Consider the following 12,093-nt stretch of genomic DNA (forward strand, 5'->3'; position numbering starts at 1 on the left):
AGGAAGCAACACTTAGAACTGGACATGGAACAAAATGGGTTCCAAATAGGAAACTGGTTCCAAATAGGAAAAGGAGTACGCCAAGGCTGTATACTGTCACCCTGCTTATTTAACTTCTATGCAGAGTACATCATGAGAAATGCTGGGCTGGAAGAAGCACAAGCTGGAATCAAGATTGCCAGGAGAAATATCAATAACCTCAGATGTGCAGATGACACCACCCTTATGGCAGAAAGTTAGAGGAACTCAAAAGCCTCTTGATGAAAGTGAAAGAGGAGAGTGAAAAAGTTGGCTTAAAACTCAACATTCAGAAAACTAAGATAATGGCATCTTGTCCCATCACTTCATGGGAAATAGATGGGGAAACAGTGTCAGACTTTATTTTTCTGGGCTCCAAAATTACTGCAGATGATGACTGCAGCCATGAATTTAAAAGACGCTTACTCCTTGGAAGTAAAGTTATGACCAACCTAGATAGCAATTGAAAAGCAGAGACATTACTTTGCCAACAAAGGTCCATTTAGTCAAGGCTATGGTTTTTCCAGTGGTCACGTATGGATGTGAGAGTTGGATTGTGAAGAAAGCTGTGCACCGAAGAATTGATGCTTTTGAGCTGTGGTGTTGGAGAAGACTCTTGAGAGTCCCTTGGACTGCAAGGAGATCCAACCAGTCATTCTAAAGGAGATCAGCCCTGGGTGTTCTTTGGACGGAATGATGCTAAAGCTGAAACTCCAGTACTTTGGCCACCTCATGCAAAGAGTTGACTCGTTGGAAAATACTCTGATGCTGGGAGGGATTGGGGGCAGGAGGAAAAGGGGACGACAGAGGATGAGGTGGCTGGACGGCATCACCAACTTGATGGACATGAGTTTGAGTGAACTCCGGGAGATGGTGATGGACAGGGAGGCCTAGCGTGCTGCAATTCATGGGGTCGCAAAGAGTCAAACACGACTGAGCGACTGAACTGAACTGATACTGTTTTGATTACTGTAGCTTTGTAGTATAGCCTGGAGTCAGGGAGTCTGATTCCTTCAGCTTTGTTCTCCTTTCTCAAGACTGCTTTGGCTATTTGGGGTCTTCTGTGTTTCCGTATAAACTTAAAAGATTTTTGTTCTAGTTCAATGAAAAATGTCATTGGTAATTTAATAGGGATTGCACTGAATATGCAGATTGCTTTGGGGAGAATGCTCATTTTAAGAATATTTATTCATCTCATCCAAGAACACAGTATATATTTCCATCTGTTTGTGTCATCCTCAATTTCTTTCATCACATCTAACAGTTTTTGGAGTACAGGTCTTTAGGCCCCTGTATTTGTGTAGGATTAATCTCCCTCCTCTGACATGCAGATGTCTTACCAACAAGTCTAGAGTAGTTGCTACTTCATGCTCACTAGGTCTGATCAAAATAATGTTACCAATGTAATGGACCAGTATGATATCTTGTCAGAAGGGAAATAATCAAAATCCTTACAAACTGAAAGCAAGCTGATTCTGGTGATCTTTATTGACAGATATGGAGGAAAAAACCATTGGCTAGATCAATTAGCCACACAAACCAGGTACCAGAGAATATGTTAATATGCTCAAGTAATGAAACATCATCTGGTACAAACAGCTGCAATTACAATCACCACCTTGTTAAGGTTACAAATATTCACTGTCATTCTCCAAGGTCCATCTGTCCTCTGCACAGGCCAAATCAATGCATTAAATGGGAATGTGCTGGAAATTACCACCCCTGCAACTTTCAAGTCCTTGATGGTGGCAATAATCTCTCCAATCTCTCTAGGAATAGGGTCCTGCCTTGGATTACTATTTTCCTATTTAAGAACAATAGTCTTGATGTTCCGTCACTGAGTCATGTCTGACTCTTTGTGACACCATGGACTGCAACACGCCAGGCTTCCCTGTCCTTCACTATCCCCTGGAGTTTGCTTAAACTCATGTCCATTGAGTCGGTGCTGCCATACAATCATCTCATCCTCTGCCATCCACCTCTCCTCTTGCTCTCAGTCTTTCCCAGCATCAGAGTCTCTTCCTAAATTGAGTTAGCTCTTCACATCATGTGGCCAAAGTATTGGAGCTTCAGGTTCAGCATAAGTCCTTCCAATGAATATTCATAATTGATTTTTAGGATTGACTAGCTGGATCACAATTCTGAAAGAGATGGCAATACCAGACCACCTGATCTGCCTCTTGAGAAACCTATATGCAGGTCAGGAAGCAACAGTTAGAACTGGACATGGAACAACAGACTGGTTCCAAATAGGAAAAGGAGTACGTCAAGGCTGTACATTGTCTCCCTGCTTATTTAACTTCTAGGCAGAGTACATCATGAGAAACACTGGGCCAGAAGAAGCACAAGCTGGAATCAAGATTGCCAGGAGAAATATCAATAACCTCAGATATGCAGATGATACCACCCTTATGGCATAAAGTGAAGAGGAACTAAAAAGCCTCTTGATGAAAGGGAAAGTGGAGAGTGAAAAAGTTGATTTAAAGCTCAACATTCAGAAAACGAAGGTCATGACATCTGATCCCATCACTTCATGGGAAATAGATGGGGAAACAGTGGAAACAGTGTCAGACTTTATTTTTTGGGGCTCCAAAATCACTGCAGATGGTGACTGCAGCCATGAAATTAAAAGACGCTTACTCCTTGGAAAAAAGTTATGACCAACCTAGATGGCAATTGAAAAGCAGAGACATTACTTTGCCAACAAAGGTCCATCTAGTGAAGGCTATGGTTTTTCCTGTGGTCATGTATGGATGTGAGAGTTGGACTGTGAAGAAAGCTGAGTGCCGAAGAATTGATGCTTTTGAACTGTGGTGTTGGAGAAGGCTCTTGAGTACCTTGGACTGCAAGGAGATCCAACCAGGCCATTCTGAAGGAGATCAGCCCTGGGATTTCTTTGGAGGGAATGATGCTGGAGCTGAAACTCCAGTACTTTGGCCACCTCATGTGAAGCGTTGATTCACTGCAAAAGACTCTGATGCTGGGAGGGATTGGGGGCAGGAGGAGAAGGGGATGACAGAGGATGAGATGGCTGGATGGCATCACTGAGTCGATGGATGTGAGTCTGAGTGAACTCCAGGAGTTGGTGATGGACAGGGAGGCCTGGCGTGCTGCGATTCACGGAGGTCGCAAAGAGTCAGACACGACTGAGTGACCGAACTGAAATGAACTGAACTGAGCTTGATCTCCAAGCTGTCCAAGGGACTCTCAAGAATCTTCTCCAGAACCACAATTCGAATACATCAATTCTTTAGCACTCAGCCTTCTTTATGGTCCAGCTCTCACATTCATACATGACTACTGGAAAAACCATAGCTTTGACTATACGGACGTTTGTCAGCAAAGTGATGTCTCTGCTCTTTAAGACTGTCTAGGTTTTTCATAGCTTTTCTTCCAAGGAGCAAGTCTCTTTTAATTTCGTGGCTGCAGTCACTGTCTTCAGTGGTTTTGGAGCCCAAGAAAATAAAGTCTGTCACTGGTTCCACTTTTTCCCCATCTATTTGCCATGAAGTGATGGAACCAGATGTCATAATCTTAGTTTTTTAAATGGTGAGTCTTAAGCCAGCTTTTCCACTCTGCTCTTCATCAAAGACTCCTGAGTTCCTCTTTGCTTTTTGCCATTAGAGTGGTATCATCTGCATATCTGAGGTTGTTGATATTTCTCCCAGCAATCTTGATTGCAGCTTGTGCTTCCTCCAGCCTGGCCTTTCACATGATGTGCTCTGCATATAAGTTAAATAATCAGGGTGATAATATACAACCTTGACATACTACTTTCCCAATTTTGGACTAGTCTGTTGTTCCATGCCTGGTTCTAACTGTTGCTTTTTATACTGTATACAGGTTTCTCAGGAGACAGGTAAGGTGATCTGGTATTCCTATATCTTAAGAATTTTTAACTGTTTGTTATGATCCACAGAGTCAAAGATGTAGCATAGTCAATGAAGCAGAAGCAGATTTTTTTTTTTTTAATTCCCTTGCTTTTTATATGATCCAGGAACAGTACTGGTAGCTTCCATTTGTTCTCTCCTACCATAATAGTCCTCATTTCACAAAGTCATTCTCCTTGTTTCTTATAAGTGATTGATTAAGAGTATCCATGATGATATTTTGCACATTTGTACTGGTAGATTACACTATGAACTATCAGTACCTGCTCTACTACTGGAAATGGAGTTATTAGTATTAAAATCTAATAAGATTAGAAAGTCAATTCCCGAAAGTCTAGAACAGACTCAAAACACTCATTCTTAAATATTTGTTCCCCTAGAACCACTCTTGATAACAATCTGTATAAGGGTTCTCCAGAGAAACAGAATTAACAGGATGTGTGTGTGTGTGTGTGTGTGTGTGTGTATGTGTGTGTGTATCTGTCTGTAGAGAGAAAGAAAAAAGATTTACTATAAGGAATGGGCTCACATGATTATGGAGTCTGACAAGTCTCCAAATCTGCAATCATCAAACTGGAGATTCAGGAAAGCTAATGATGTCATTCTGCTCCATGTCTAAAGGCCTGAAAACCAGGAGAGCCAACAGTGTAGTTCTAGTCTAAATGTTAGTAGACTCAAAACCCAGAAAGAGCTGATGTTTCAGTTCAAGACCAAAGGCAGGAAAGAACTGATGTTCCAGATCAGAAGCAGTCAGGCAGGAGTTTCCTCATACTCTAGAGGGCCAATTTTTTTGTTGTATTCAGGCCTTCAACTAGGCCCCACTCAAAAGTGACTGGATAGGACCCACTCACATTAGAAAGAGGAATCTGATTTACTCATTCTACTATTAATTCAAATACTAATGTCATCCAGCAACACCCTCACAGATACACCCAGAAAAAAAAAAATGTTTGACCAAATGTCTGGGTACTCCATAGTCCTGTCAAGCTGACATATAAAATTAAGCATCATTATTACTAATTAGCTTTTACTCTTAATAAGTAATATATATATATATATATATCTATGTGAAATTCTTATCAACTGAAATAGATTCAGAATTACAAAGGCTAATGTTATCTATGAACATTAGTTTTAACTTATCACATAACTTTGTTCAAGTATGAAGTTAAGATTTTTTTTCAAAGAAGAATGAAAAAAGACTTTTAAAAATTTATTTATTTTTGCTATACGAGGGCTTTCTCTAACTGTGGTAAGCAGGAGCTACTCTTTAGTTGCAGTGCATGGGCTTCTCATTGTGGTGGCTTCTCTTTTTACAGAGTATGGACCCTGGAGCACAACAAGCTCAGTAGTTGTGGTGCCCAGGTTTAGCTGCTCCATGGCCTGTAGGATCTTCCCAGACCAGGTGTTAAACCTTTGTCCCCTGCATTGGCAGGTGGATTCTTAACCACTAACCCACCACATAAGTCCCAAAAGAAAAATTTTTAAAAAGAAAATAAAAACTTGAAAGGGGAGGATTCCCTGGTGATCCAGTGGTTAGGCCCATACCACTAACCCACTGCAGGGGCCATGGGCTCCATCCCTGGTCAGGGAACTATGATTCTACATACCGCACTGGGTGGCCAAAAGTTTTAAAAATAAAAATAATAATAAATGTTTAAAAAAAGAAAACAAAGGCAAAAAAGATTTTTCTCATTCTATATATACTAAATCACTGTGGGCTCTTACTTAAGGTACAGAAACTCATCTTAGGAATATTTTAAGGTACTTTAATTATATAAAAATATTTTTAAGCTTTTTCATACCAATATATATTTTGATTATCTAAAATACTGTTTTACAAATTACCTTAATAACAGAACAAAATTCATAGTCTGTTTTACACAGCTGATTTATGAAAAAAACATTTTTTCTAAAGGAATGAAATCTGAAGTAAAGATTTTCCATAAAGTGACTTCAGATGCCTGCTGCTGCTGCTAAGTCACTTCAGTTGTGTCTGACTCTGTGCGACCCCATAGACGGCAGCCCACCAGGCTCCCCTGTCCCTGGGATTCTCCAGGCAAGAACACTGGAGTGGGTTGCCATTTCCTTCTCCAATGCGTGAAAGTGAAAGGGAAGTCACTCAGTAGTGTCCGACTCTTAGCGACCCCATGGACTGCAGCCTACCAGGCTCCTCATGGAAAATCATGGGATTTTCCAGGCAAGAGTACAGGAGTGGGGTGCCATTGCCTTCTCCGATGCCTAGTTTACTTCATATTGTGATATTGCAGTCAATGTTATTATACATGGAGTCAACTGAAATGTCTTCATGTTTTGCTATTTAATTTGATTAAAGCCAAGTGACTAGTTCTGATATTATTGTTAATTCTTGATTTCTTTCCTTTTCTATATCATGACTATTATAGTAACTGTTTCTGCTTCCATCAGAAATAAAGTAACAAAAATATAAATGCTATGGTATGTTTTTTTTACCTACATGGTTTAAAGAGCTATCTACAGGTGCCTATAAAATTCACTTGTGATAAATCTATAATGGATACATTAAAAAAGGACTCAACACCATTATTTACCATTGCCAAGGTATGGAAACAACCCGTATCCATCAACAGATGAATGGATAAAGAATATGTGAGATATTTATATATATGTGTGTGTGTGTGTGCTATGTGTACAAATATATAAATGAATACTACACAGTCATAAAAAAATCAAAGATTTTAAATTGAAGTACAGATGACTTATAATATTTCAGATGTATAGCAAGAGAACATATACACTCTTTTTTAATATTCTTTTCCATTATAGGTTATTACAAGACATTAAATACAGTTCCCTATGCTATACAATAGGTCCTTATTTTTATCTATCCTGTATTTGTAGTGTTAATCTGTTCATCCCAAATTCCTAGTTTACCCTTCCCCACTTTCCCTTTTGGTAACCTTAAATTTGTTCTCTGTGTCTGAAAAAAGAATGAAATTTTGGCATTTGCAACAATACGGATGGACTTAGAAGGCATTATGCCAAGTGAAATAAAATCAGGCAGAGAAAGACACTACTGTATGATATCACTTATAAATGGAATCTAAAAAATACAACAGACTAGTAAATAAAAAGAACACACTTAGAGATACAGAGAACAAACTAGTAGTTACTAGTGGGAAGAGGGAAGGAGGCAGAGGCAAAATATAGGCAGAGGGAATACAAAAGCAGATATTATATGATTGTATGAAATCATCTGTGTGAAACTTTTGAAAATTGTAAGGCACTTGATAAAGGACAGAAATGGTATGGATGTAACAGAAGCAGAAGATATTAAGAAGAGGTGGCAAGAATACACAGAAAAACTGTATAAAAAAGACCTTCACGACACAGATAATCATGATGGTGTGCTCACTCACCGAGAGCCAGACATCCTGGAATGTGAAGTTAAGTGGGCCTTAGAAAGCATCACTACGAACAAAGCTAGTGGAGGTGATGGAATTCCAGTGGAGCTATTTCAAATCCTGAAAGATGATGCTGTGAAAGTGCTGCACTCAATATGCCAGCAAATTTGGAAAACTCAGCAGTGGCCACAGGACTGGAAAAGGTCAGTTTTCATTCCAGTCCCAAAGAAAGGCAATGCCAAAGAATGTTCAAACTACCGCACAATTGCACTCATCTCACAAGCAATACGTGAACTATGAACTTCCAGATGTTCAAGCTGGATTTAGAAAAGGCAGAAGAATCAGAGATCAAATTGCCAACATCCACTGGATCATCGAAATGCAAGAGAGTTCCAGAAAAGCACCTATTTCTGCTTTATTGACTATGCCAAAGCCTTTGACTGTGTGGATCACAATAAACTGTGGAAAATTCTGAAAGAGATGGCAATACCAGACCACCTGACCTGCCTCTTGAGAAACCTATATGCAGGTCAGGAAGCAACAGTTCGAACTGGACATGGAACAACAGACTGGTTCCAAATAGGAAAAGGAGTACATCAAGGCTGTATATTGTCTCCCTGCTTATTTAACTTCTAGGCAGAGTGCATCATAAGAAATGCTGGGCTGGAAGAAGCAGAAGCTGGAATCAAGATTGCCGGGAGAAATATCAAGAACCTCAGATATGCAGATGACACCACCCTTATGGCAGAAAGTGAAGAGGAACTAAAAGGCCTCTTGATGAAGGTGAAAGAGGAGAGTGAAAAAGTTGGCTTAAAACTCAACATTCAGAAAACGAAGATCATGGCATGTGTTGCCATTGCTTCACAGGAAATAGATGGGGAAACAGTAGAAACAGTGTCAGACTTAATTTTTTTGGGCTCCAAAATCACTGCAGATGGTGATTGCAGCCATGAAATTAAAAGACACTTACTCCTTGGAAGGAAAGTTATGACCAACCTAGATAGCATATTCAAAAGCAGAGATATTACTTTGCCAACAAAGGTCCGTCTAGTCAAGGCTATGGATTTTCCAGTGGTCATGTATGGATGTAAGAGTTGGACTGTGAAGAAAACTGAGCGCCGAAGAATTGATGCTTTTAAACTGTGGTGTTGGAGAAGACTCTTGAGAGTCCCTTGGACTGCAAGGAGATCCAACCAGTTCATCCTAAAGGAGATAAGTCCTGGGTGTTCATTGGAGGGACGGATGCTGAAGCTGAAACTCCAATACTTTGGCCACCTCGTGCGAAGAGTTGACTTATTGGAAAAGACCCTGATGCTGGGAGGGATTGGGGGCAGGAGGAGAAGGGGACGACAGAGGATGAGATGACTGGATGGCATCACTGACTCAGACATGAGTTTGAGTGAACTCCGGGAGTTGGTGATGGACAGGGAGGTCTGGCGTGCTGTGATTCATGGGGTCACAAAGAGTCGGACACGACTGAGTGACTGAACTGAACTGAACTGATACAAGTTTAAAGACTATACAATTTAAAAATTTTTTCTTTCAATAAAAAAAGTTTTTTTAAAGGACTCGAAATTAGTGTATTTAAAATAGAGAGGAATACCTTTAAGCTCAGCAGATGTTCACAAACAGCATAACAAATGCCAATACCTTCTTCTGTATTAGTACCTCTGCCAAGTTCATCAATTAATATGAGTGACTTGTCATTAGCATTATGTAGAATATATGCTATCTGAAAATATAATTCCAAAATTATTTATTGCAACCAAATAGCTGTCACTATTATAGCAAAAAATAAAGAAAAGTCCAGGTCCTTTTATTAGTTCATTTGAAATATATTTTGACAGAGAAAACCTGCTGAGCAGAAACTAACACATTGCTTTTCTTTCTAAAAATCTCATTACTAATAATTCTAATAGAATAGCTGATGTGTACATAAATAGACATATGCATAGAGTAAATAACCATCATCTAAAATATTGATGAATCAGATACAGTGAAATAAAGCAATTAATTAAATGTTTAAATAAACACAAAGATGGTCCTTTTCTTGTTTAAGAGAGAATTGCTCAGTCATGTCTGACACGTGACCCCATGGACTATACAGTCCATGGAATTCTCCAGGCCACAATACTGGAGTGAGTAGCCTTTCTCTTCTCCAGAGGATCGTCCCAACCCAGGGATTGAACCCAGGTTTCCCACATTGCAGGCAGATTCTCTACCAGCTGAGCCACAAGGTAAGTCCAAGAGTGCTGGAATGGGTAGCCTATCCCTTCTCCAGCAGATCTTTCTGACCCAGGAATCCAACCAGGGTTTCCTACATTGCAGGCAGATTCTTTACCAACTGAGCTATGGTGAATCAACTGCTGTCACAAACACTCTAAACTCTCTCAGTTAACATCTCTGTAGCCAGTAAAAATGAAAAGAAATATTTAGAAAAAAGCATCCAAGTCCATTGATTTCTGAGTAAAATAAATTTAAATCATGCCTGATACAGACGTATGTTATGACACAACTGTTAACCATCATGGCCATTTTACCTTTCCATGGGACTAAGCTTCTTGAGAGCTAGGACCATTTAAAAATATGTCTCAAGCACCTAGTCTATTGCTATATTCCCCCATAGTTATTCAATACATACTAAATAATTATATAAATATCACATATGGTGAGCAAATGATAATTTTATTCCCTATCTAAAGAAATTTAGTAAACTGTACAGTGATCCAATAACCCATAAGTACTATAGGCCAAAAGCTATACTGAATTCCTTTAACCCTTCAAGTTTATTTGACATGTGCTCAGATCAAAAATAGGTGCTGATACATACTTTGGCACAGGAAGTGAAAATTCCACAAGACCACAAAAAGGGTGATTTTTATTTTTTTTATTTTTTTATTTTTAAAAGGGTGATTTTTAAAAAACCTTTTAACACAGTGATCTTTTATTTTAAAATCAAGCCTAACTATGCAAAATGTTTCTGAACAGGTCGTTGCTTTCTGAAGTCTTTTATATATTCCATAGAAAAACATGAAAGAATGTTTTTATTATTCAGTAACACTAGCTTTTTCTTTAAAGCTGTATTTTTCAATAAAACATTTACTTCCATTTCCACAAGACAGAAATTAGGAAGCTGTCTTTGACTGCCCTCTGGCTCTTGTAGAGGAGTATAAACACATCTGCAAGCTTTAATATAAAAATACTTTCTTATGTTATAATTGACCATTAGTAGGATAATTCAATATTTTTTTAACATAAGGAAAGTTGAAATCAGGTACCTCTTTCATTTCCTTCATAAATGTTGATGAATTTGTTTCAATATCATCATCAGTACTTATTCTTGTAAAAATTTGTTCAGCAATTCTAAAGGAAGAATATTCTGCTGGAACATATGATCCTATAAAATATAAGTCAAAGTAAACTGAGATGCTTTTATAAAATATAAGCACTACTAACACTTTGCTCTTCCTATCAACTCAGATTATTTAGTAGCCTATCTAAGGATTAATGTGGTAGAAAGGTCACAAGATATGGAATTAGAAGGCATGGCCCCGGCTCTGTCATTTATTTTACAACCTTGGACAGTACTTAAATTCTCCCAGCTTCATCTTCCTCACGTATAAAATGGAAATGCTTACCCTACCAATTGTATAAAGTTATTTGGAAGTGAAAAAAGGATAATACATATTTGAGTACATAAGAAAGATTTGCTATAAATTTGATAAAAATTATTAAATAGTATAGTCAGATGAGAATATTCAAAGTATGAAAATCTGAAGGAAATGCTTATGAAGCTCAAGTTGATAAAAATCATTATAGAAAGGCATATTAAGAAATAGTTGCTATTAGAAAAGTACAGAACCATCCACAATTAGAATGAATGCAAAACATTAAATTTTTTATGAAGGTGAATTTTTATTCACAAGATGGTTTCTGTGTGAGAAATATCAGGCTAACTAACCTAAACTATTCATCTCTTGAAAACAGATTAATATTATTATTTATATCTATTGCTATACAAAATGGGATACAAAAAGCATTCTAAAACCATAAGAAGATAAAAATATATAAATAGTTAAATGAAAAAAGTGTCAAATATACAGAACTCTGTATAGACAAAATGTGAAATAAGGGAAGTGAAGAAACAAAGCCAGATTATTCCGGAATTTAAAACAAAGACAAGGGTGAAGAATAGGATCTACTTTTGCATAATAAGGAATAGCAGGAAGAGAAGGCAAAAGTTCAGATAATATTAATATCAATGCAGATAATAATAATAACAATAGCAATTATGATGACATCTCAGAGAGCAAATAAATACAACATTCTCACAGGACTGCCAAAATGATCACATAGGAAAAATAAATGTGAAAGTACCAAGTATAGGATATAGCGTATATGGTGCATATCATTCATATTTTCCCTTCTCTCTTACCTCCACCAAAGAGGCTCATAACATATCTTATCATCATATCACAGAAGCCTGCTGGCTGGTATTTTGCTTCTAATCTGGCTCTTCTCTAACCTTACAATAGCGAGAGTAATGTATCTAAAACTCAAATCCAATTATGCCATTCTCTTGCTAAAACATCTATAGCTCCCTATAGGTATCTGGGTAAGGTTCTCAGTCAGTCAGTCAGTCAGTCAGTCAGTTCAGTCACTCAGTCTTGTCCGACTCTTTGCGACCCTATGAATCACAGCACACCAGGCCTCCCTGTCCATCACCAACACCTGGAGTTCACTCAGACTCACGTCCATCGACTCAGTGATGCCATCCAGCCATCTCATCCTCTGTCATCCCC

General features: G+C 38.3%; 1 protein-coding gene across 1 annotated transcript in view; it reads right to left on the bottom strand.

Moving 5' to 3' along the window:
- Positions 1–12,093, bottom strand: part of MSH4 (mutS homolog 4) — a 104,277-nt gene that overhangs the window by 23,157 nt on the left and 69,027 nt on the right. The window contains exons 16-17 of the mRNA XM_006060238.4: positions 10,570–10,688; positions 8,895–9,023 (exon numbers count right to left, since the gene is read on the bottom strand). Of these exons, the coding sequence (XP_006060300.3) occupies positions 8,895–9,023; positions 10,570–10,688 (248 nt within the window). The remainder of the gene's footprint in view (positions 1–8,894; positions 9,024–10,569; positions 10,689–12,093) is intronic.

This window comes from Bubalus bubalis, chromosome 6 (assembly GCF_019923935.1).
Source record: "Bubalus bubalis isolate 160015118507 breed Murrah chromosome 6, NDDB_SH_1, whole genome shotgun sequence".
Classification (NCBI taxonomy): Eukaryota; Metazoa; Chordata; class Mammalia; order Artiodactyla; family Bovidae; genus Bubalus; species Bubalus bubalis.